The 26,972-nt window shown below is 41.4% G+C and overlaps 1 protein-coding gene and 2 non-coding genes across 3 annotated transcripts; all 3 read left to right on the forward strand.

Moving 5' to 3' along the window:
- Window positions 1-794: 794 nt before the first annotated feature.
- On the forward strand, window positions 795-20,587 carry IL20RA (interleukin 20 receptor subunit alpha). Its single transcript, XM_029050323.2, has 6 exons — window positions 795-920; window positions 5,579-5,757; window positions 10,362-10,537; window positions 11,490-11,634; window positions 17,230-17,369; window positions 18,770-20,587. The coding sequence occupies exons 1-6, from the start codon at window positions 847-849 to the stop codon at window positions 19,562-19,564; spliced, it is 1,509 nt and encodes a 502-aa protein (XP_028906156.2). The 5' UTR covers window positions 795-846; the 3' UTR covers window positions 19,565-20,587.
- LOC114809748 lies at window positions 16,597-16,734 on the forward strand. The gene has a single exon (XR_003757526.1). It is a non-coding gene; the product is annotated as a small nucleolar RNA SNORA7 (small nucleolar RNA).
- Window positions 20,588-20,852: 265 nt separating the features above from the next.
- Window positions 20,853-20,985, forward strand: LOC114809363. Its single transcript, XR_003757150.1, has one exon. It is a non-coding gene; the product is annotated as a small nucleolar RNA SNORA7 (small nucleolar RNA).
- Window positions 20,986-26,972: the final 5,987 nt, after the last annotated feature.

Consider the following 26,972-nt stretch of genomic DNA (forward strand, 5'->3'; position numbering starts at 1 on the left):
CTAAGTGCTGGGGTGGATACAAGCAGGTGTACGCTTAAATATATCTCCCCCATCAGGAACGTGGAGTTGATGACATATTTTTAGCCTATTGGTATATATATTAATCTGGATCAAGGCAAAAATCTAGCTAATAGAAAATCAAATATATCAATCGGTTGTATTCATTGAGTGTTTACTATGTATTAAACACTTGGGAGAGTAGCCTATAACAGAGTTGGTAGACACATTCCCTGCCCTCAATGAGGTTGCTCTCCTCAGTGTATTCTGGTCTTTCATTCTCTAGTTGAAATTAGATCGATTTGGTAATTGTCCTTTAAAAGCCATGTTGGTTATTAGCCAGTCCTCTGGTGTGGTGTTTACAATTTTTTAAAAAATCATCTTTTTAATTATCTTTTCAGGGATTGCCTTTAAGATCTTATATTCCAGAGAAATCCTTTAAAAAAAATTAGGCACTATGTTTGCCCTTTTCCAGACTTGAGCTCCACTGTTTCTCAAAAATAATATTTGCTAATTATTTTTGATAATTTATTAATTGTCTTGGCATACATACAGCATATATGAACCTATCAGTTTATTTAAATAAGACCTGAAGCATTATTTAGTATCATCATTCATTCATTTATATTTATTTAGCACTTACTGTGTGCAAAGCACTGTACTAAGCACTTGGGAGAGTACAATTTAACAATAAACATATTCCCTCCCACAATCAGTGATCAAGATTTTCTTCACATCTAAACAAAGGGGTGATGTTTTCTTCCACTTCATTCCCATTTTCTTCTTATTTCAGGACATTGTAACTACGGTTTTCCTAAACCTACAAATGTTACTTTCTCATCCTTAAACATGAAGAATGTTCTTCATTGGAAACCACCAGAGGGCCTAGGAGCTGAAGCAGTTTATACAGTACAATATTATATGTAAGTGTTTCTTTTATCCCTTTTTCCATTTCATTGGTTTATTGCTTGCTTTAATATATGTAAGCATACACCAGTTTGTATCCACCCCAGCATTTAATATAGTGCCTGGCACATAGTAAGCACTTAACAAATACCTCTGGCAGTAAAGAAAAGGAAAATGCACTCTGTGGAAAGTGAGGTTTTGGAGAAAAGGATTTAAGAGTTCAAGAATGAGAAATGAAATAACTAAAATTTAAAGTTGGTATCATTTTAGATAATATTAACCTGGTGTGGAGAGGTTTAACTACTACGTCGAGACAATGAATGTTGCCCCCTGGAGGAATTAATTGTGAAAGATTATAGTTAACAAAATGTTTTGGATAAGTAAAGGTATTGAAAAACATATAAGGTACAGAGGTGAACTGAAATTCACATTATCCACATATCATCTTGAAATTTTTAAGCCAATAATAAAAGCCACTCACTGGGAGGAGACACAGGCTTGTACTTCTTGGGGAATGACTAAAATGTAAAATTCCATTCCATGCCTTGTTTCCATGTCATTTCAAGCTTTTCCTTCAGTTTTTCCTGGGGAATGGGAAAATACATCTCATATTCCAAAATTGAAAGCAGCTCTTTATTTCTCCCACTTGAACAGCGAGCACTTCATTTGCCATTAGGGAGAGTAACCGATCTTGCCCAGCGCTTTCAAAGTTACTTCAGAATAAGTTCCCCTCCACCTCTGTTTCAAGACCCGAGAGCAATTTTGATTGCCCAATTTCTAAAATAGAGCATCTAGATTTCTTATGTGGTGAACCAGTCTTTATGCATCTGTGCCTGCTTCTGGGAGATATGAAGGCCCATCAGGTAAGCAAGAAATCGTAATAGGCAGGAGGGGTGGATTTGCCTGCCAATATGCATAACTACTGGGTGGGTGGTGCTGTAGCAGATATAATAACACATCAGCAGTGTATCTGACAAATGCATATCTTCAAATATGTGACTGTTCTTATAAAGTTGGCAAATAAAGTGATTAACACAATCAAAGATAATAATAATGCTGGTATTTGTTAAGTGCTTACTATGTGCAGAACACTGTTCTAAGTGCTGAGGTAGATACAGGGTAATCAAGTTGTCCCACATGAGGCTCACAGTTAATCCCCATTTTACAGATGAGGGAACTGAGGCCCAGAGAAGTTAAGTGACTTGCCCACAGTCACAGCTGACAAGTGGTGGAGCCGGGATTCAAACCTATGACCTCTGACTTCCAAGCCCGGGCTCTTCCACGCTGATAGCAAGTAGCATGGCCTTGTGGATAGAGCACGAGCCTGGGAGTCTGAAGGACTTGGGTTCTAATTCATGCTCCGCCACTTGTCTGGTCTGTGACCTTGGGTAAGTCATTTAACGTTTTTGTGCTTCAGTTACTGCATTTATAAAATAGGGCTTAAGATTGTGACCCCTGTGTGGGACATAAACTGTGTCCAACCTGACTAGCTTGTATCTGCCCCAGCACTTAGTATTATACCTGACACATAGTGAGTACTTAACAAATTCCAAAAAGAAAAATACAACAGATATAAATTTTCCAGTTTTCATATAGGCTAATTGCTTGGATTAAAAGCGTTTTTCCTATGTGGAAACTGATTCTCAACTGAAGCAGTGAGCTCCCTATACTTTGGCTAAAGAAACTTTTTTTGTGAAAACCTAATCCTTTTCTTCTATTGTTTATAGTGCCCCTTTCCCTAGTTGTTCAGTTATCAATCCAGTGCACATTGAGTCCCTCCTTGAAATACAAATATTTGTTCCAATATTTATACATATTTCGGTGTAGGGCCCGTTTGCATTGCCTGTGGACTGGCTACATTCCAGAAGTTTGATTGGTGATCTCATTTCCATTTTAATGGTGAAAAGAGGAGCAGCATGGCCTAGTCGATAGAGCATGGGCCTGGGGGTCAGAAGGACCTGGGTTCTAATTCAGTCTCAGTCATTTGTCTACTGTGTGACCATGGAAAGTCACTTAACTTCTCTGTGCTCCACTTACCTTACCTGTAAAATGGGGATTAAGACTGTGGGCCCGATGCGACATGGACTGTGTCCAACCTGATTAACTTGTATCTTCCCCAGTGATTAGATTAAGGGCTTAACAAATGCCATAAAAAAAAAAAATGACTCCTAATTCACTCTACTGAAACTGCTGAGGTCAAAATTCTTCTGTGATAAATTCAAGTCTCCTGGCCAGGAGAAAATAGGACATTTCCCACTGCTCTGTAAGCCTTTTGGCAGGCTTGGCCTTTAAATTACGGTGGTATCTCCCACTGTCTGCCATCCTCCCAAAAGGCCTGCTGGATTCTTGTCTTGGCTTTCTTCTTTGTCCATCCACATATCATTGAACAGCAGGCTTTTGGGAGAGCAGGATGTGGTTTCAACTTTCTGTTCAGTATTTTTTCCTATTCCCAATTCTCCCAACTAACCTTCCTCGATGTTCTAGTCTCTTCTGCTGCCAACCTCTTGCTCCCACCCAAACCCCTGACCTAGAACCCCTTCCACCTTCACATCTGACAAATCACCATTCCCCACATTTTTGAAGCCTGTCTGAAATCACATCTCTTCTGAGAGGCTTTCCCCTATTAATTTTTATTTCCCATCCTTCCCCAACCCCACCACTATTGCCTATTCACCACTGCTGCACCACCTAAACACTTAAGACCCATCCCCTTCCTCAGGACTAACTTATATGCTTTAGCAATTAAGCACCAACAAAAGGGGAGATATATAGATATCTCCTATCTGTAAATTATTTTAGTGTCTGCCACCCCTGCTAGATTGCAAGATCTTTGAGGGCATGGATCATATATATTAATCCTATTTACTCTACTAACCATTTAGGATTCATTCATCATTCAATTGTATTTATTGAGCATTTCTGTGTGCAGAGAACTGTACTAAGCACTCGGGAGAGTATAGTACAACAATAAATAGACATATTTCCTCCTGCATAAGGTAGGCACTCAATAAACATTGATTGGTTGATCTCTTAGTACAGTGCTCTGCACACAGTAAGCACTCAAATTTGATTGATTGATCCCACCCTGACTTCTTGCTCTGTCCCTTCCTTCTGCCTGGAACTCCATCATCCATCAAATCTGCAGGATTACGGGTCTCTCTCCATTTTCAAAGCCCTCCAAAAAAAGCCCTTCCTCCAGGAGACATTGACCCAATTAAGGTCCAGATTCCCAGATTACATTCTTAAAATAACAATCCTCAGCATTTATGTTTCTCCATGATTCTATGCCAATTCTTGACCTGCTTTATTGACCTACATTTATTTGCCTGTCTAAGCTTTGATACTCCTATCAGGAGGTATAGCATTCCTTTGTGAATATTTAGTGCTTATCAATCTTTTCCATTAGATTGTGAACTCTTTGACGGCAAAGATCATGTCTCTTACTCAGTTGTACCTCCCCAGCACTTAGTATGGTATGCTCCCCATGGAAGGGGTTTGATTAATTGATTAATACCTGAGTGTAGAGATTTTCAGAGTCTGACACTGCCTTAAATTATTTTAGGATTGTCTTTAGACCTTACAACAATGATCACATCAAAGTAGACCCCAAAATCCATGTTCGCAGTCATCAGCATGCAATGGCACCTGGAAGACAGGTGAATAGAGGGTTCAAATCCAAGTGCACGGGTGACACAGAAGGGAGATGGAGTAGGGTAAAAGAGAGCTTCGTCAGGAAAGGCCTCCTGGAGGAGTTGTAAGGATTTCCTTCAGAATTATTGAGAAGAAGTATGGCCTAGTGGAAAAAGCATAGGCCTGGGATTATTGTCCTGGATATATTAGGATATATATACATATATATATATACACACACATATATAGGCTATATTATTATCCTAAATTATTAGTCTGGTTTCTAATACTGGCTGCACCACTTGTCTGCTGTCTTAGCTTAAGCAAGTCACTTAACTTCTCTGTGCTTCAGTTACCTCATCTGTAAAATGGAGATTCAGTACTTGTTCTCCTTCCTACTTAGACTGTGAGTTTCACGTTGGACATGGACTGTGTCCAACCTGATTAGCTTGTATCTACCCAGTGTTGAGTAGAGTGCCTGGCACTTAGTAAGTGTTTAACAAATATATTTTTAAAAAATTACTGATCTTTAGGATGCTCTAATTTGATGAATTTCCATCAGATATGTTAATCTACAAAGGGCTTGAAATAGTTATAAAAGTTTCATTGAATAAAATTATCTAACTTTCTTGAGGTAATTGCTTTTTCCAGAAAAATGATTAGCTTCTTAAAATGTCAATGGGATGGTAGACAAATAACTTCCAGGTATACTTACTGAAACAAAATAAAGTACATGATGAACAATTCTTTTTACAATAGTCAAGCACGTAAAATTATATGTCTTTCAAGTCAGAGCATCCAAATTATAATTCTCAGAAAATAGGTGATTATGGAAAAACTGACACATCATCCTGACCTCTAAAGCAACAATTGCTGTCAAGAAGTGAGACCCTTCTTTATCTTGAACTCTTTTATTTTTTGGGAGAGAAGGTCTGAAGTGCCATTCAGTTTTAGGTAATGACTTTGTTTTTCTCTTTAGGCACAATTGCTAGTTCTAGACTCATTCCCAGTTGACTAACCCAGTTCTCTTCTTTTCTTTGGGCAGATATGGTAAACACAACTGGATCAGTAAGTCAGAATGCAAGAATATCAGTCGAAACTATTGCGATCTCTCAATCGAAACCTATGATCATGAACATCAGTACTATGCTAGAGTCATGGCTTCCTGGAAAAGAAATTGTTCTCAATGGGCAGAAACAAGACGTTTCAATCCTAAAATGAACAGTAAGTGACATAATTACAAACTGAAACTGTTAAAACAGCCCCCACAGAATTTCCTTTGTCTTCCATAGACAGGTACTGACTTTGATGTCTGTACACTGACCCAGGACCAAAGACAGCCTGGGACAAAATGATAGATGATACAAGAAGTGAGGAAAGGAAACGTTTGTGCTCCGGACTGGTTGTCCCTGGGTGCTGAGAGTTTTTTGTTTTTTTCTTAATGATGTTTTTTAAGCACAAACTACGTGTCAAGTACTCTTCTAAGCACTGGGATAGATATAAGTAAATCAAACAGAAATTCCTTACCATTGGCTTTAAAGGATTCAATCACCTTGCCCCCTCCTAGCTCACCTCATTGCTGTCCTGCTACAACCCAACCTGCACACTTCACTCCTCTAATGCTAACCTTCTCACTGTACCTCAGTCTCATCTATCTTGCCATTGACCTCTCGTGCCCAACCTGCCTCTGGCCTAAAACATTCTCCCTCTTCATAGCCAACAGACAGTTTACTCTCCCCGTCTTCAAAGCCTTATTGAAGGCATATCTTCTCCAAGAGGCTTTCCCTGACTAAATCATTTCTCTTGTTCCCATTCCCTTCTGTGTCACCCTGATTTGCTCCCTTTATTCATCCCTTCCTCAGCCCCACAGCACTTATGTACATATCTAATTTATTTAGTTATATTAATATCTGCCTCCCCATCATTTCCCCTATTTCCATTCCCTTTTGTGTCATCCTGATTTGTTCCCTTTATTCACCCCTCCCTCAGTCCCACAGCTCTTATGTACATATCTGTAATTCATTTAGTTCATTCATTCAATAGTATTTATTGAGCGCTTACTATGTGCAGAGCACTGTACTAAGCGCTTGGAAGGTACAAATCGGTAACAGATAGAGACAGTCCCTGCCCTTTGACGGGCTTAATATTAACGTCTGTCTCCCCCCTAGACTGTAAGCTTATTACGGGCAGGGAATGTGTCTGCTAATTTTGTTGTACTCTCCCAACACTTAGTAAAGTGCTCTGCCCATAGTAAGTTTTCAATAAATATGATTGATTAATTGTTTGAAGTGAATAGAGTAGGATACAATCCATGTCCCACATGGGACTCCCAGTCAAGTAGGAGAGTTGTAATGGGGGGTGAAGCTACTAGGAGAGCAGTGGGAGATGAAATTGAGTGGGTTTGGCTTAGAGTTGGTCTGACTTGGTATACGGTCTGACTTGGTATACCCGCAAGAATGCCCAAACTCCTCTGATTACAGCAACTTTGCAGAGAGTCATTCAATCATTCATTCATTCAATTGTATTTATTGAGCACTTACTGTATGCAAAGCACTGTATTAAGAACTTGGGAGAGTACAATATAAAATAAACAGAAACATTCCCTGCCCACCATGAGCTTACAGTCTTGAGAGGGAGACAGACATTAATAAAAATAAATAAATTACAGATACATACATAAGTGCTTTGTAGCTGTGAGTCATTTCTTACCTGCCATGTAAGACCCTACCACTTTCATCCAATTGCTTCCTTCCCCAAGATTCTCTAAAATAATAATAATAATACTTATGGTATTCATTAAGCGCTTACTATGTGTTGGACACTGTACTAAGCTTTGGAGTGAATAGGAGCAAATTATGTTGGGCCTAACCCCTGTTCCACGAGGAGCCCACGGTTTGAATTCCCATTTTACAGATGAGGTAACTGAGGCATAGAGAAGTGAAGTGACTTGCCCAAGGTCACACAGTAGACAAGTGGCAGAGCTGGGATTAGAACCCATGACCTTCTGACTCCCAGGCCCAGGGTGTATCCACTAGGCCACGTTACATCATATCACCCCTCCTGCATGAATAAAACAAGGAGCTCAGCAAAAATTCCAGGCTGTGAACAGGGAGGAGGAGAGGTGCTAATTGGAAGGGGCTGATGGGCAATGAGATGATAAGGAAAAGGTAGACCCGGGGGAGCAGAGAGATTGGCTGGAAAAAAGTAAAGAGGTGGTAAGGGCTGGGTGGAGGGCATTAGGTGTTCAAACCCCCTGACATTCTGTGTGCAGAGCACAGTACTAAGAGGTGGGGAACATACAGTCTACCAGTATAACAGACACCATTCCCTGCCCATAACAAGCTTATAGTCTAAAGTGGGAGGGAGAAATTAAAAATAAATAAAATTACAGATATCTACATTAGTGCTATGGGGCTGGGAGGGAAGATGAATAAAGGGAGCAAGTCAAAGTGACGCAGAAGGAAATGGGAAAAGAGGAAAGGAGGGATTATTTAGGGAAGGCCTCTTGGAGGAGATGTGCCTTCAATAAAAGGCTTTGAAGGTGGGGAGAATGATCGTCAGATATGAAGAGGGAGGGTGTTCCAGGGTAGAGGCAGGACATGGGCGAGATGTCAGCCCCTTTGAAGAGCACTGGATTAGTTTTGTCACCACACTGGAAATGAAGATATGAGGCCTCTTTCCTAATGACAATGTTAAGCACTTACTATGTGCCAAGCAGTATTCTAAGCACTGAGGCAGATAGAAGTTAATCAGGTTGGACACAATCCCTGTCCCACAAGGGGCTCACAGTCTAAGTAGTAGGAATTGGATTTAATCCCAGTTTTACAGATGGGGCAACTGAAGTCTAGTGAAGTTAAGTGACTCACCCAAGGTCACTCGGCAAACGTGGCAAAGCTGGGATTAGAACCCAGGTCCACTGACTCCCAGTCCCATGCTCTCTCCCTTGGGCCATGTTGCTTCTCAGAGAATCCCAAGAATAAATTAATGGGTTGATTTTATTACCAAATAAATTTGAAATTGAGATAAAATTTCTCAGATTTTTCAGTAGGTTTTCTGTGCTTGGGAATTATCACAGATTCCCTACTCTGTACTGGAATCCTGCATTGACTGAAAATCTGGGGCCAAAGTGAATGTACCACATCTGGCTGGGGAAGGGCGAGGCAGGAATCCAGGTTTTTGCTGGGGGAGCCAATTTGAGCAACCCCCACTCCCGTGGCTTCCTGGAGTTGACTGCTGACCCCCCCAGGGGTGACCACATCAGAGAGGCTTCCTAGGCAGGCAGTGGGGCTTGGCAGTTCGTATCTGTTTAGTTCCAGATGCTCAGGAAGGACCAAATGAGAAGTATCCTAGTGGAAAGAGCCTGGGCCACAGAGTCAGGGGGCTTGGATTCCAATCCAGGTCACATATCTCCTGGGTGACCTTGGGCAAGTCACTTAACTTCTTCATGCATCAGTTACCTCATCTGTCAAATGGAGCTGGGCCTTTCTCCAGGAAGATGGTCAGAAAAATGATGAATGCTATAAAAGGCTCTTGGGTCATAGCTGTATCAATTATATCAATTATTTATATCAATTGAGAAGCAGCATGGCCTAGTGGCAAGAGCACAGGCCTGGGAGTCAGAGGACCTGGGTTCTAATCCCAGCTCTGCCAGTCGCTTGCTGCGTGACCTTGGGCAAGTCACTTAACTTCTCCGTGCCTCAGTTCCCTCATCTGTAAAATGGAGATTAAGACTGTGAGCCCCACGTGGGACAACCTCATTACCCTGTGTCTACCCCACTGCTTAGAACAGTGCTTGGCACATAGTAAGCGCTTAACAAATACCAGCATTGTTATTATTATTAATTCACTTCTCTGTGCCTCAGTTCCCCCGTTCTCCCTCCTACTTAAACTGCAAGCCCCATGTGGGATAGGGACTGTGTCCGACCTGATTAGCTTGCATCTACCCCAGTGCTTAGAACAGTGCTTGGCAAAGAGTAAGTGCTTAACAAGTACGATTAAAAAAAGAAAAGAACTGCTGCAGCCTGACCCAGGGGTTGGGAGTTTGGAGTCTATACTTGTCCTGGAACCTCATGGGTTCTGAGCTATTTTCTAAAAAGAGCTGAACTATACATACAAGTTAGGTCAAAAACACATCCCTACCTTGCTCTGTACCTCTAAGCAGACCCACTATGGGAAAGCTTAGGGTCAAGCCCATATTTCTATATCTTGGCCACCCTGTACAAAGCTGTACTCTGGGCTGCTATCCTGGACCTTTCAAGTTGTTTTCAAGTACCAACTCTTTCCTGTAGATTCTGGGACAAAACCCCAGGGTTTTGCCCTACTCTTTTCACCTCAACCTGGGCAAACTTCCACAAGATCCTGGGTTTTTCTTTGCTTTTAATACTCAAATTATAATACCGGTCACTGACCTTCCTGCCCCAAGGAGTGTTATGAAAATTAAGGCTCTCTGAGGTTCAGTCATCATTGACTATTGATTAAGCACTGTTCAGAGGCTATTCAGAAATGGTCATTATAGGTACATAAAGTAAGTACTCTGTTTTATCAAAATCAGTGGTATTGAGTGCTTCCTGTATGCAGACTGTGAGCCCATCGTTGGACAGGGATTGTCTCTATCTGTTGCCGAATTGTACATTCCAAGCGCTTAGTACAGTGCTCTGCACATAGTAAGCGCTCAATAAATACTATTGAATGAATGAACACTGTACTAAGCACTTCTGCATTCAAATATCCTGTGTTTGAATGATAGTTTGCCCCTGTAGTTATAGTTACAGTGATGTTTGTATCTGAAATGTATAATAGAATAGATGTACATCTTTTTCCTTTCGAAGCACTTATTGGCCCACCAGTGGTTGCTGTGTCTTCTGGTGACAAGTCCATTTCAATTACTTTGACTGCTCCAGAGAAATGGAAGAAAAATCCAGGGGACAGTTCAATTCCTATGAGTCAGATTTACTCCAGCCTGAAATATGATGTGTCTATCTGCAACAGAAACTCAAACAAATGGGTAAGCTGAAAAGTAAGGGTGGAACGAAGAATCTGTTTAATCTGTCACATGCTTAGTCAGCCCTCAGACAACAGTGAAATGGCATACATACTCTGGTCACTGTTTGCATAATTAAAAAATATATAATAGTATTCTGCTCAAATATATTACAGAGCACACTGCTTGCAGATTTTCTTCTTTAGAGACCCAACTCTGCTTTGATAGGGTGTGCAACAATGCTGATGATATACTGCAATTGTTTTCATTGTTGATGTGGAGAGATTTTCCGGGAATAACGCTTCAAGAGTCTAGACCCCTCAGAACCTGTTGGCTAAACCCAGAGAGAATATCGATATTAACATGAATTGAGAAGAAATGCAGTTAGTTCTTCTGTAATGTGGGACTGTAGCCCTAAAGAACTCATTCACAACAACCCGCTTTATTTTCCTCATCCCCTGACTGATATCATGTGCATGCGCAAAGCCATTTCTTCCAGGAGGGCATTACAGTTTATCTGTGCAGCTGCATGTCTGGGGAAGATTATTCCCTAATTATTTAATAGCAAACTATCCAAAAAATGTAATGGAAACACACACCATAGAAGAACTAACTATACTCAGTGGAGAGCATCAATTAGTACTGTGTGATTAATAGATGTTCAAACAGTTCCTACCCATACAATTATGTAAGTTAGCAATATTTAGAAATGACAGGACTATCTTCTGAATTGAATTGAAATTAGTCTGCAAACTCTCCTCAGAAACTGGTCTAAACAGTTGAGGCAGTCATTTGTCCCATTGGCATGTTCTCTGATATTGTCTCATTTTTTTGAGAGGCACCTAAACTTTCTATAGCTGTGGTTTTATAACTTCCTCCAAGACCTTTTAGGAGTTCCCATACTTGTTTGTAATTTATTTCTGCTAGAATCTAGTATTCCACATACTGTACTGAATTTGCTATTTTTTTCTTCCAGTGGTCCATACAGGTGACAAATCATACTTTATCCCTGACGCGGCTGGAATCCGACACTACCTACTGTGTCACCGTGCGGTCATGCATCTCAGTTCCCTATCAAATTAGTGAGCCTTCGGAGGAGCAGTGTGTGACAACTTTGAAAGGTATGTAAAAAGAAGGTAGCTTGCCTTAAGCAGGAAATCTTCGGTGGAAATGTGGCCTGATGTGGCCCTCTAGACTGTAAACTCCTTGTAGGCAGGGAATGTGTCTACCAACTCTGTTATATTGTAATAATAATAATATTAATGATGGTATTTGTTAAGTGCTTACTATGTATCAAGCACTGTTCTAAGCGCTGGGGTCGATCCGAGGTAATCAGGTTGTCCCACGTGGGGCTTACAGTCTTCATCCCCATTTTACAGATGAGGTAACTGAGGCACAGAGAAGTTAAGTGACTTGCCCAAAATCACATAGCCTTTAATAGGAAGAGCTGGGATTAGAACCCATGACCTCTGACTCCCAAGCTTGTGCTCTTTCCATTAAGCCACATTCCTTCTCTATAATCTCCCAACCGCTTAGTAGAGTACTCTGCACACATGAAGTGCTCAATAAATATGATTGATTGGTTCATGGAAAAGAGCATGAGACTTGAAATCAGGAGACCTGGTTTCTAGTCTCGGCTCTGCCACTCACCTGCTGTATAAACTTGAGCAAGTCACTTAACTTCTCTGTGCCTCAGTTTTTTCATCTATAAAATGAGCCTATCTGTTCTTCCTTTACAGAGTCCTGAATAGGACAGGGATTGTGTCCAATATATTATTTTGAATATGCCCCGGCACTTAGCACACTTCTTGGCACATAGTAAGCACTAGATAAATGCTAAGTGATTACTTATTATTTGAAATAATAATAATAATTCAAATTATTTGTTGGACACCTGTAAAAATTAAACAAATGCCATTGCTCAGGGACTACCTGGCTCCAAAATTATTGTAATCATTTCTCCTTCAACATAGCAGTTGGTTTTCTGACCACAGTCATGCGGTTGAGTCAGGGGATGGAGCTGTCAGCAGCCAGAGGTAGGAACTAGAAAGGAGACCCTTAATAATGGGAGGGAAATAACTTCTGCCCTCAAAAATGCCCTCTACCTCTGCTATGTATTTATTCATGCCAGAGAAAGATTAATTGGCATGGGAGAGGCCCTGGGTTTCAGCCCGTCACCTCTCCCAATACCACCGAAGAACTGAAGAAAGAGATATGAGGAGGAGTTACGTTTGTGTGGACTGGGACTGATGTTCCTCATGATTTCCTGCTTTGTTTGCTGAGAGCCAGCCCAGCCCTGACTGTAGGCACAGCCCGGGTGGCTCAGTGGAATGGGGCAATATCAAAGGAAGACCATAAAATTTGTTCTTGCCTCTAAAGAAATTAAAATCTGAAATGAAAGTGCAATATAGGAAGAAACAAAAGCCACCGGTGAAGCAAAAAACCCCACAAAAGTTTCAGAGAACATGCAGAAAAGCACGTATAAAAATTATTTCAGAATATGCAGAAGTGCTGAAGCGTTAGTGGGTTGACTGGACTTTCATGGATGAATCCTAGGAATCTTTCTTCTACTTGGGCATCTCTCTGTTATATTGTACTCTCCCAAGCTCTTAGAACAGTGGTCTGCACACAGTAAGCACCCAATAAATACGATTGAATGAATGAATCTCTCCATCTGGCTTTTTTGGACAGTTGGTTTTTCTCAGCTGTAGAGCCTCTTCTCAGGCTGCTCCTGGCCCACACACATTCTTTGGCCATGTTTCAGCTCCGGCTCACTGTACTGGGGTAGAAACACGGGATTAAAGACACTGGGGGTCCTATTGTCCATGCTAAGGAGAGTATGCAGATAAGGACTATCATCCCTGTCCCCCAAAACCACAGGGTAAAGACCTCCCCTAGACTGTAAGCTCCTTGTGGACAGGGATGTGCCTTCCAACTCTTTTATATTGTACTCTCCCAAGCTCTTAGTACAGTGTTCTGCTCACAGTAAGTGCTCAATCAATCAATGGCATTTTTTGAACGCTTGGGAGAGTACATAATGAGCTTAAAGTCTAGAGGTCATCACTCCATTCAATCCTCCAATTATCTTTTGGTGCCACAGAATGCTGTGATCCAGTAGGAGTATGATTATTTTTCTTCTGTTTACAGAACCTTTGCTCATTTTTCCCCCAAGCCTGGCACTTTCCATGTTTAGCATGCCCTGGTCTAAAGCAACAGCAGAACATATGGAGGCTAATCATTTTCAGTGTGGTGGGAGAATTGGGTGTTTTGAATCCCTAGTATGTTCCTGACTCCATCACATTTCCTTTAAAAATAAGGATTATGGACCTTCGGCTAAATCAACAGCACAGAAGGCCAAGTTAAGAAAAAAAAAAACAGATTTGAAGAAAGATTTGAAGAAATCACTTTTGTCTAAGCAAAAATGGACATTGTTTACTCACAGCTTGTTCAGTGTCCAGATGATCGAGTGAGTTGCCATTGGAAGATTTTTTAGCCAGTTGGCAGAATGACTAAGAACAGATTCAATTAAATACTTCCCAGGGTTTCTCGTAGAGCTCAGTCCTTAAAGTCGTAACATCCTTTCTGGCCTGATTCAGATTTACCTTGATTTTTAGGGCTCCTTAGGCAACTTGATGTACCATTCAGAAGAGCTAAAATTGAGGTCCTGACCATTTCCTGTTCTTTTTTTTGGAAGAAGTTGGACATTCGGTCACCCTAGTCACATGCCAATGCAAGACATTGCTTATGAGTAAGCTAATTTTAGCTGACTCCTGTTCTTTATCCTTCAGGTCCTCCTTAACTGAGTTGGGCAAAGAAAAAAGGACAGAGAGACCCATCCTTTCTCTGCATCTACTTCTGCCAGTGCCTGTTCCTAGAAATATCTGACAAAGCCTGAACCAAGTCCCCTTCCCATGGAGGCCACAGTAGTGGAAAGCACAGAGGGGACAGGACTCAGGGACTCTCCTTTCATTCATTCATTCAGTCAGTCATATTTATTGAGTGCTTATTGTGTGCATAGCACTGTACTAAGTGCTTGAGGAGTTCAATATAACCACAAACAGACACATTTCTTGCCCACAATGTGCTCACAGTCCAAGGAAGGAAACAGACATTAATATACATAAATACTGTATGGGGATGCTGTGGAAACAGACATTAATATACATAAATACTGTATGGGGATGCTGTGGGGATGGGAGGGAGGATGAATGAAAGAAGCAAGTCAGGGTGATACAGAAGGGAGTGGGAAAAGAGGAGAGGAGGGCTTTGTCAAGGAAGGCTTCTTGGAAAAAAGCCTTCAATAAGACTTTGAAGTGGTGAAGAGCAATTATCTATCTGATATAAGGAGGGAGGACATTCCAGGCCAGAGGTAGGATGCGGGCGAGATGAGGCTGCGAGATAGATGAGCTGAAGGTACAGAGAGAAGGTTAGTATTAGAGGAACCAAGTGTGTGAGCTGAATTGTCGTAGGAGAGTAGCGAGATGAGGTAGGAGGGGGCGAGGTGATTAAGGTGAGGCCTTCCCAGACTGAGCTCCCCTTCTCCCTCTACTCCCTCTACCACCCCCCCTTCACCTCTCCGCAGCTTAACCCTCTTTTCCCCCCATTTCCCTCTTCTCCTCCCCCTCTCCCTTCCCGTCCCTTCAGCACTGTACTCGTCTGCTCAACTGTATATATTTTCTTTACCCTATTTATTTTAATAAATTGTACATCGCCTTGATTCTATTTAGTTGCCATTGTTTTTACGAGATGTTCTTCCCCTTGACTCCATTTATTGCCATTGTTCTCGTCTGTCCGTCTCCCCCGATTAGACCGTAAGCCCGTCAAACGGCAGGGACTGTCTCTATCTGTTGCTGACTTGTTCATTCCAAGCGCTTAGTACAGTGCTCTGCACATAGTAAGCGCTCAATAAATACTATTGAATGAATGAATGAATGAAGTGATTTAAAGCTAATGGTGAGGAGTTTTTGTTTGATATAGAGGTGGATTGGCAACCACTGGAGTTTCTTGAGGAGTGGGGAAACATGGTATGAAACATGGTCTCCTGGGGCTTAGTCCCAGTGGTCTAGTGGATAGAGCAAGGGCCTGGTAATCAGAAAGATCTGGATTCTAATCCTGACTCTACCAAATAATAATAATAATTGTGGTATTTAACCGCTTACAATGTGCCAAGCACAGTTCTAAGCACTTGGGTAGATACAAGATAATCGGGTTGGACTATCCCACATGGAGCTTACGGTCTTAATCTCCATTTTACAGATGAGGTAACTGAGGCACAGAGAAGTAAAGAGACTTGTCCAAGGTTAAACACCAGATGTGATGGAGCCAGAATTAGAACCCACATGTTCTGACTCTCAGGCCTTTGCTCTTTCCATAAGGCCATGCTGCTGTGTGACCTTGGGCAAGTCACATCACTCTCTGGGCTTCAGTTACCTCATATGTAAAATGGGGATTAATATTGTGAGCCCCATGTGGGACAGGGACTGCGTCCAACCCGATTATCTTGTGTCTACCCTAACAGTATAGTGCCTTGCACCTAGTGACTTTTTAACAAATACCATAGAAAAAAAAGGTTTCACTATTGGTCTCATGAGCCCTGGCCTTAGGCTGGGCACACTGAACAGAGCCTCAAGTGTTAGCAGACCCAAGAACCTCAGAAAGCCCATCCAGCCTTTCACATGCCTCTCTCCGAGTCCCATAGCCACTGCTTCTAATAATAATAACTGTGGTATTTATTACATGCTTACTCTGTGCGGAACACCTCCCAAGGGGGCCACCAGCAGCAGTTGGGTGGCCTGATGGGTCAGAACAGGGCAGAAGGTCAAAGATGCCCTAGACTAAAGTCAACCCTGACCCAGAGATACACCTCCAGCCATTTTTTCCAAACTCAGACTCCCTGCTCTCTCTCCCCATTCCCACCTCCAGAGGACTCCTGGAAGATCATCAACAGGGGCTATGCTAGCTCTAAGGCTCCAGCTCTCACATAAGGTGGAGAAGGAAGGCTTTGGCATGCAGGGCTGTAAGCCAGGGAAGCAAAATTGGCATCTTCTCCCAAGCACTGATTTGAGGAGTTCTACCCCTCACCTCCCCTCTCAGGGTCACACCTGGAGAGTTTCTAGTACTTTCCCAGTCTCGACTATGGGAGGGAGAGTCAAGCAGAGTCATACCCATTCCATTCCTAGCTTGGCCAGTGGCTGGTGAGTGGATGGCAATTTGCTACAAGTCAAACCTCACCCGTGCTGGGCAGCAACAGCAGGGGAGAGTCTAGGGTGGAGACTCAAGTTTACTGCACGGAAGTAGGCAGTGGTAAACCACATCCATATTTTTACCAAGCAAACTCTGTGGATACACTACCCGAACAATTGCAGATGCAGAGTGGGGCGTTCTGGGAGAGATGTGTCCATGGTGCCGCTACGGGTCGGAAATGACTCGACGACATAAGACAAAACCAGACCCCCCTCACCTGGACTGATGAATAAGTTTGCCATTTTCTCTGCTGCACCAGCGGCATTCGATTTCAGGCATGGCTCAAGCGATCTTAGGGAGTTATTTCTCAATGTAGCAGCTGAAAGACCCTCTGTGAGATGATCGTATCTATATTTGTCCTTTGGGACACAGATAAAACCAAGAATTAATTGGTCTGTGTGCTGGTGAGGTGATAGATATTCCATTGATCACTCCATCAAGCAGCATCATGATCACCGTCTTCTTCTCAACAGACCAAGCTTCAGAGTTGACCGCAAAGATCATGTTTTGGTATGTTCTGCCAGTTATCGTTACAGCCTTTATCATCTCGGTGATGGGTTACCACATGTACAGATACATACGTGTCGGCAAGCAGAAACACCCTCCAAACTTGGTGAGTGCCCATATCCATCCTTCCTGAGGGAATCATTATTTTAACTGAGCGTCTTTCCAAGGAATAGTGAACAGAAGAAATTGGAGCCGAGAACCCAGACCCAAAAGTCCGGCATGAGTGTCTAAATGAAAAAAAAACCTTTCTGAATTAAGTGTGTTTGTTGTCTGGCAATGACTAAGCCTCACTGATGCAAGAACTATTACTAAGCCTAGAATATGATCGAGTGACCAAAAATTCATTGTTAGTTGAACTAATTGAAAAGGAGGAGAAGCCATTTGAAAAGTTCAAGCATAGAAGAAAATGGTCCTAAATATTTATGTTCTACTAAACTACTCCTAGATATTACTCCAGATGCTGTTCATTAGGGTTTTGAAGGACATATATCTCTGCAGTTGGTGTTTTCACTTTAGTAGTACACAAAAATTATGTCTGGGGTGGGAAAATATTTCAATTCTGGTTTTCATATTGCTCTTTTAGTCAAACTTTACAGTTAGCTCTCCAAATGTCTTAATTAGTGGAGTTGTACACAGTATGATATTCTTCACTGCATTATGTTACTAATAAAGATTTTAAAGAGCAGATTTAGAAAATGGAAGTTTCAATCAATCATTGCATTTTTTTGAGTGCTTACTGTGTGCAGAGCACTGTGTAGTAAGCACTGGGAGAGTGCAGTACCACGGAGTTGGTAGACACACTTCCTGACCACAATGAGGTTCTGTCATACTTTATTATTTCTATAAAATGAAATGTAATAGTGCAAAGATGACTGGCAGGTTAGCCCACTTCTAATAGGTCACTGAAGGTAAAATGCTTATTATCTTTCCTGATGCTACTGATCCAAAGAAGAAAGGAGAGTCTAATGTAAGCTTAAGAGAGGCTACACTAGTTGGTGATGAGTCAGTTTATCTTTCTGGACAGCTGTTTCCCTATCTATAGAATACGCCAAGGACAAAATTTATAAAAAAAGATCAAGGCCTTCCATGAATGATTCAGAAGAAGCACAAAGAAACAGTGTTCATTTTATGCTCTTATTTAGTCCTTCTCTAATCCCTACCTGAGCCACAAACCAATATCATCACACAGAAATATTCTGTGAGGTGAGATGAATTGCAGAATAGCTGCCCAAATGATCACCTGTCTCTTGCAAATCCTCTTGCATTCTATATTCCTTGATGAGCTTTGGAGAGAGACTTTTGGGGTTCTAATGCAGGCCACTGTGGATGTGGAGTGAGGGTTCCTATTTGGAGTGAAAGGTCTTTGGTTCAGAACCGAGCAGCAATTGCCTTGATTTCAAAATAGTGGGTTTCCAAGAATAATGTGCCATGACAACTAGTTTCCAGTTAGGTTCAGTTATTGTAAAAAAGTGATAAGGATCAAAGCATTTTGTCCCTGTTTTTCAGATATTGATCTATGGAAACGGATACGACGAGAAACTGTTTGTGCCTGCTGAAAAAATACTGGTTAACTTTATCACTGTGAATATTGTGGATGATTCTAGGATTTCTCAGAAAGATATTAACCATAAGGACAAGGCAAAGGACCTGTCTGATCCTACTCCTGCTGAGATCCAGGAGGACAAAGATTCCCCGGCAGAGGACCTGAAAGTAAAACATTTGGGCTATGCTTCCCAGGCAGTGGAAATTCTGAATGAGAGAGAGGAAAATGAAAATTGGCTATCTCCGGTTCAACCCGCATCGCTTTGCCCCTCCAGGCAAAGGGATGTGGGAATTGTAGAATATGAGCTGGATGTGAGGGCTGAAGATATCTGCCCTCCACAGAAAGACCAGGAGCTGAATTTACAGGAGGATGTGCTCACACAAGGGAATCAACAAATTGAACCTCGGGAAACCTTGGTCGACCGAGGTCAGCCTCAGTCGGATGGGCAACGGAAGGCCAGGACCCCAAAGCCAGGTGCTCAGGAACCTCTCAATTCAGAGGAGGCGCCTGAGGATGAGGAATCGACCATAGTTGTGGACTGGGATCCCCAAACTGGCAGGTTGTGCATCCCTTCCCTGTCTAACTTCAAACCCCACACAGAAGAATGTGAGCCTGATGAGGGTGACGGACCTGCTAAAGAAGGGCTTTTATCAAAACTGTATGAAAAGCGGGCATCCAACAAATCAGCTGAAGGAAACGAAGCATATCTCATGCAATTCATGGAGGAGTGGGATCTTCATGTGCAGATGGAAGAATAAACAATCATCCTTTATGAGAGCTTCTGGAAATCAACGATGCCCAGACTGGTGACTTAAAGGAACCCAAAACCCCAGCAATCTAGGAGAGTTTTCCTCTAATGAAGCTTTTTTTGTATTACCGGGCCAGTATTTTTTTCACTGCATGTGCATCAGATATGTTGAGTATCTTTGCTGATTTTGATAAGAAGTTCATTACCAGTTAATATTTATTGATCACCTTATTGATGAGTGGCACTGTTCTAAGTGCTCCCAGAAGTTTTATCAGGATGATCCTTCTGGAATGCTATGTTATAAATGAATGCTGATTTGGAAATCAGTTTTGAGGATGGCCATGAGTAATTTCATGTGTAAGTACAATGTCCACAAATAAATATCTGACAACTGGGAAAGCTTCCCAACCAACTGCATAATCAACAGCCATTCAGTCTTCAGATTGGGATCTAAGTAGGGCACCCAAATTCCACCTATGGCCTTGAGCCATCAAACCTCAAATGGGCTTGCAGGATTTTAGATCATATAGATGTTGAGCTTACTATAATGCACCTGATTTTTCCCCTATGCCAGAGAGTGGGGTGTCATTAGCCTGCAGAAGGGTGTGATCTCATCCTGCAGGCATTTAGGTGGAGATTAGAAAAAAATCCTTCCTCCCGCCCACCAACTCTCCACACAGCACAGCACAATGCATCCAAACCCCTGATGCATAGCCACGGCAGTAAAATGCAAGCTGGAAGCATCACCACTACAATGCTGGCCTCCTTTCTAGAAGCTCCATGCACCTTCCGCTTAGGCTATACTATGGCAAAGTACAGAGAGTTTCATTAGGCTCCTAAATTGAAAAATATTCCGTTGTGAAAGACTACAGGAGTGACTTTAATTTGATCTGTTCCATATATTGCCTTCATATCCAATAAGTCTAAATTTTCAGATAAAAATGTAAGTACACATTTGCACTGAGAAGAGCTTTTCACAATTAGAGTGTAAGCTCCAAGTTAGAATGCATTCATTCATTCATTCATTCAAAAGTATTTATTGAGCGCTTACTATGTGCAGAGCACTGTACTAAGCGCTTGGGATGAACAAGTCGGCAACAGATAGAGACAGTCCCTGCCGTTTGACGGGCTTACAGTCTAATCGGGGGAGACGGACAGACAAGAATGCAAACCCTTTATGGGCAAAGAACATGTCTCTTCTTTGTTCTGTGCTTTTCAACTGTGACTTAGACTGTGACCCCCATGTGGGACAGGGATAGTGTCCAATCTGAATATTTTGTATCTACCCCGGAGCTATTTCCCTCTTAGGGTCACTCCTGGAGAGTTTCCAGTTCTCTGCCAGTCTCGACTATGGGAGGGAGAGTCAAGCAGAGGCATTTCCATTCCAAGCTTGGGCAGTGGCTAGCGAGTGGAAGGCGATCTGCTACAAGTCAAGATTCACCTGTGCTGGGCAGCAGCAGCATGAGAGAGCCAGGGGAAGAGACTCAAGTTAACTGTGCGGAAGGAGGAAATGGTAAACTACTTTGTATTTTTACCAGCAAAACTCTATGGATATACTAACAGAATGATTGCAAATGGAGGTGGAGCATTCTGGGAGAGATGTGTCCATGGTATTCCTATGGGCCGGAGACGACTCAATGGCATAAGACAAGACCCCGGAGCTTAGTACAGTGCTTGAGCCATAATAAGCCATTAACAAATACCACATTTCTTTAACACTGCACCCAGTAAGTGATCATTAATATTATTATTATTATTATTATTATTAAGTGCTATTACAACTGCTATTGCCATCAGTACCAAACTAAATTAATTTTCCTCTAAAGAAACTATGTAAGAGATTGTAAAAAGTTCTGTGACAGGTTTCACGGACTGTTCCTCTATGGAAAAATTAAAAATTCCCTCCTCCCTGCTTTAACTGTTTCCCAAATAATTAGCTTTGCCCTCTCTTTACAAGTAGAAAGGTGGGCAGAGGGCATGTGAGACCAGTTTGGGTGTCAGTCAATGGTATTTATTGCATGCTTATTTTGTGAAGAGTACTGTACTAAGTGCTTAGGAGTATACAATACAACAGAGTTGATAGACACGTTCCCTACCCACAAGGAGTTTACAATCTATAGGGTGTGTCTCAAGGGAAGGAAGGTGTGCAGAAAAGTGATCAATATTGTCATAGGTGGATCTGCTTCCCCTCTCTGGGGTTTTCTTGGGCAAACATGTTTTGTTTAGACTAGAAATCCAATGAGTAAAGATCCAGTCTTCTTTCATTTTGGTTCTGTGTATATCTGAGAATGTTAAATCATGTTGATTTTAGTCAGGTGGAGAGACTAGCGGAGCCTCCCTAAGAGAGGGCAAGTGATGGGAGGAGATAGAGAAAAGAAATTGTGGATTGTTCCCCAAGGGAACAGCTGTTCAGGATAAATGTCTGTTTTGATGGAAGGTGGCTCCTCAAGGCTGGACCTTACTTTATTTCATTTATCTTCCCTCAAAAGTGAGATTTCTCTTCCCATTCAATATTCCCAAGATGGAGCCATTTGGCATTGAAAAGGTTTTAAGTTAAAGATCATTCTCTGAAGTTTTGTGAGTCTTTTATTCTTCTTAACATGTTAATGCCAAGAAGAATTTAATATCATTTGACTGCCATAATTATGTTCTTGCCTACTACCTAAATGAGTCCAAAAAGGAATCTCTTACTGCACTGTGTAGAAAGTCATTTTTATTTTTCATAAAAGAGCCTAAAAAAGGTTCTGTGAATATTTGCATCTAAAAAAGATAAATTAAAATTAGTGCATCAATCAACCACGTACTGTTGGGTTTTTTTACTCTCTCTTCTGTCACATCTCCAGTAGTTCATATCAGTAAGAAGTATCGTGTTGAGTGGATGGAGTTTAATCCAAAAAGGTTACTTTCATAAATTTGGGTAAATTTTATTCTTATTGAATCACAGCTTTAATAATAATAATGATAATAATTGTGAAATTTAGTTCTTACTATATCCCAGCATTGTGTTATGCACTGGGGTAGATACAGGATAATCAAAGGCACAGTCTCTGTCCCACAGGGGTATTTAATCCCCAATTTACAGATGAAGAAATGGACGCACAAAAAAGTTAAGTGACTTGCTTCCGGTCACACCGCAAGGAAATGGTGGAACTAGGATTAGAATGCAGGTCTCCTGACTTCCAGTCTTGTACTCTTTCCACTAGGGCACACTGCTTCTCTTAAAAATAGAAGATTTTGAATATAGTCTGAATGGGGTCAGATTTAACTAGAGCTTTGAAAATGAAGTTTTATTGTGTGACACTTTGTTATGCTCTGTATACCCAGCAGGCCCTAATGTTTAGGACACTAAACATTCTCAAACCAAAATGTGTCATCATCACTCTTATGATTGTGGCACAGGAGGCTGTCGAGTGGAGACCCAAATGAACCATCTTTACCGGCAATTTGTGTTCTGCCACAAACAGTGAGAGTTCCCAAATTGAGGATTTATTCTTTTTAATATTTTTTCCACTTTTTTAAAATATTATTTATAGATGAGCCTTCCCCAAGGCCTTTTACTCCTCTTAGAAGAAATGATAGTATTTGCTCTGCTAGAGCTTTAGAAATTAATCATTCCTAACCTCATAATTCAGGAGGGAGAATGGGTATATTTTCAGCTTTAGATAAGTAGAGTCTGTGAGGCAAAACACACACACACACACACACACACACACACACATGGATTTTTGTGCAGAAAAGTATTTACTGTTTTATGTGATTAATTGAATAATTAAAATGATATTTCATTTTGTTTCCCTTCAGCAAATTGGCTATACATCTAGTCTCACTTCAAAATTCTAAATACTCCTCATTGAATCTGAAAATTCTGTTTTAATTCAGGTCATACCAAACTCACCCAAAGAAACAACAGATGCAGATATTCTTAACTTGATCTTGAAATGTGGAAGAAAGAATACCTCTTTTAGCCAGATTTTTTTTAATAGTGCTTGTTAAGTACTTACTATGGGCCAGGCACTCTACTAAGTGCTGTGAGCCCTGTGGGACAGGGACTGTGTCCAACCTGATTATATCATATCTACCCCTGCACTGAGAACAGTGCTTGACACATAATAAGCACTTAACAAATACCATTTCAAAAAAAATTGTTCAACTATGGTATATACTGAACACCTATGTAGTGTGAAATAGCACTAAGTGCTTGGAAGAGTACACAGAAACAAGATACATTCCTCAAGGAGCTCATAATATAATGGGGGAGACAGACAAAACTTATATTTGAACAGTAAGAAGATGTAATAAGAAATTTACATCAAGGTAAAAGAGCAGAATGTCATTGAACCTACAAATAAAAATCCAAATAAAAATATAGATTTGCATTTAAGAACTGAGGTTAGGACCAAAATACATAAATGCTAAGGGTGACTATTAATTCTAACTGTGGCATTTGTCAAGCTGTTCCTACATGCCAAGCACTGTACTAAGCACTGGAGTAGATACTAGATAATCAGGTTGGACACGGTCCCTGTCCCCTAGAGGCTCTCAATCTAAGTAAGTGGGAAAGCAGGTATGGAATCCCCATTTTACAGATGAGAAAACTGAAGCACAGAGAGGTTAAATGACTTTCCCAAGGTCACACAACAAGTAAGTGGCAGAGACAGAATTAGAACCCAGGTCCAGCTCCCAGACCTGTGTTCTCTGGGTAACGCAACTTGTGTGTTTTGAGTTATTTGGGGAAGTCTTCCTGAATCAGAAGCCTGGCCCACACAGCGCTGCAACCTAGGGCAAGACATTCCTCAAATACCCCAAAATATTTTCCTGTAGGCTGTTCAAGTTGGACCTAGGCTGCTAAGTGGCAACTTGACTTTGAATAGTACACTTTATCACTTGTATCTCCTCCACACATGGAAATTTGCATGCCTCGCTTTGTGACAGGACTTAACCACCGGAGAAATTATCAATACTGACTTCATCTCCTCATCCCATAAATCCCCTGCAATAGACAAGTTCTAATCAACTGCAAAAAAGACACTGGGCCTTTTCTGCTTTTGTTATGAGGGCAAGTGACGAGACTGCAATGGCTCTCCATCCTCACCACAAGGACAAGGAAATCCTCACTAGCTGTTAATTTCATATGCAGCCATCAAACATCCACAGACTTTCTGGGAGATGGTCATAAAAATATCCTCAAAGAAAAGTGATGGTCGAGAGCTTGGAAAATAAAAGGGAGAGGTGAATGCTAAACACTAATACACCGAACGCTACGTCAAAACGGAAGGAAAGGTTGTGTGGATATTTCAGGAGGCCATTTGTAACTGCAGCCCAATCCTTAGCTGGACTGAATACAGTACCAGTGCTGAGCTACAAATGAGTCTGAGGTAAATAAATGCAAGGGAAAACAATATTTGTTCAACCCAAGGCAGTGTGCTTTCCAGCAGATTAAATATAATGAGAACATTAAACATAGTCTGTAGGATAGCACAGCTGGTTACACCTGTGCTATAAATCAAATGGAACCCTCCCATCTACAGCACAATTGCTCCATTCACTTATAATTCTTTGTAAATTTACTTGGGAGAACACTATGCCATCATTTCTTTTTTGTGGTTTTATTTTCCTTTCTTTATCCTCAATAAATCAGGCAATTATAAGTTGTTTTGCAAAAACGTTGCTGAACACTTTCGTCTAGATAAATTGGATACTTATTGCAGTGCTAATCAATTTAGCCTAAATTTAAGATGACAGATGATGTCAAATACTATTTCCATTTCCTTTCAATCCTTTATTACAAAATTGAGGAATTCTCCTCCATGCCATTTTTCTAAAAATATTAACTCTGTCACTGAAAGATTCCTCCTCACAGCTTTTCCAAATAAAGCAGACAATCCTGCCAACCCCTCTCAGAGGATGGCGAGGATTCAGACAGATCCATTAAATTCTTTGATGAAAGCTTCTCTGCAAATCTACCCATTTCAAATGATTTCTGAAAGTCTATTTTTAGATATTTGATGGTGCTTCTAAGGTGGAAGATTACTCTCTTTTCTTGGAAAAGGCTTTGCTAAGAGTCATTCAAAACCATCCTTGGGTGACTTGGAGAGGCCTCTCAAGCAATCAATCAATCATTTATTGAGCACTTACTTTGTACAGAGCACTCCTCCTCCAAGAGTCCTTCCCAGACTGAGCTCCCCTTTTCCCTCTGCTCCCTCTACCCGCCCCCTCACCTCTCCACAGCTAAACCCTCTTCTCCCCCCTTTCCCTCTGCTCCTCCCCCTCTCCCTTCCCCTCAGCACTCTGCTCGTCCTCTCAACTGTATATATTTTCATCACCCTATTTATTTTGTTAATGAGATGTACATCACCTTGATTCTATTTATTTGCTATTGTTTTAATGAGATGTTCTTCCCCTCGATTCTATTTATTGCCATTGTTCTTGTCTGTCCATCTCCCCCGATTAGACTGTAAGCCCGTCATAGGGCAGGGACTGTCTCTATCTGTTACCGATTTGTACATTCCAAGCGCTTAGTACAGTGCTCTGCACATAGTAAGCGCTCAATAAATACTATTGAATGAATGAATGAATGCTTGGGTGAATACAATACAGAAGAGTTCTTAAAAAGTTTCCCTGCCTACATGAAGCTTACAGTTTGAACAGGGGATCTTGTTGACCTCTGCAGGAGGCAGGCTTGATGCTCCACCTCAGAGCCAGATGAGCACTTGTTTGTCTACTTGGGCTCTTTTTATTAATTATTACCTTAGTTATTAATTATTTATTATTGAGTGTAATCCACTTAATCCTGTGAGGATGACTGGGCCTCATACATTGGGAAGTATGACTCTGGGAGTTTAAGATCAGGGTTCTGCCACTGCCATATCCTGCTGTTTGACCCTGGGAAATCACTTTCCCTGTGCCTCAGTTCCCTCATCTGTAAAATAGGGATAAGATCCCTGCTCTCCCTCCCTCTTAGACTATGAGCCCTAAATGGGTCAGGGACTGTGTCCAATCTGATTATTTTGTATCTCTCCTGGTGCTTAGTAATGCCACTTTTAAAAAACTTTTTATGATTCATGTTTTTTCTTCCCCCAATCCTTCTCCTAGCAGGACAAAAATCACTCCACTGCCATATTCAAGGCTCCTTTCAAGATGGTTGGTGCCACTTCTCTGCTGCTTCCCCTTAGATGGGCGATTTACCACAGAATTCCTTCAAGCTGAAACACCTGAGTATATTGCTCAGCCTGGTGCAGGCCAATTACATATTTCCTCATTTAGGCCTCAGGGGCAGTTCTTGTTTCTCAACCTGTCATTCTCTCCTATGGATTTGGAATCTTTCCTGGATCCAGAAGATAGCCATATGGCTCAGATTTGGGGATTTATTGGGAGAATGGGTGAACCATGATTAGGATAAATACAGCCCAGCCCTGAAA

Source organism: Ornithorhynchus anatinus, chromosome 2 (genome assembly GCF_004115215.2).
Source record: "Ornithorhynchus anatinus isolate Pmale09 chromosome 2, mOrnAna1.pri.v4, whole genome shotgun sequence".
Classification (NCBI taxonomy): domain Eukaryota; kingdom Metazoa; phylum Chordata; class Mammalia; order Monotremata; family Ornithorhynchidae; genus Ornithorhynchus; species Ornithorhynchus anatinus.

Bases quoted from the DNA above. Each gene is read 5' to 3' on its own strand.
- IL20RA (XM_029050323.2), top strand. From the start codon at position 847: ATGAAGAATGTTCTTCATTGGAAACCACCAGAGGGCCTAGGAGCTGAA. The intron at 11,635-17,229 runs GTATGTAAAAAG...TCTTCTCAACAG, and splicing joins GTGTGTGACAACTTTGAAAG to ACCAAGCTTCAGAGTTGACC. The intron at 17,370-18,769 runs GTGAGTGCCCAT...CCTGTTTTTCAG, and splicing joins AGAAACACCCTCCAAACTTG to ATATTGATCTATGGAAACGG.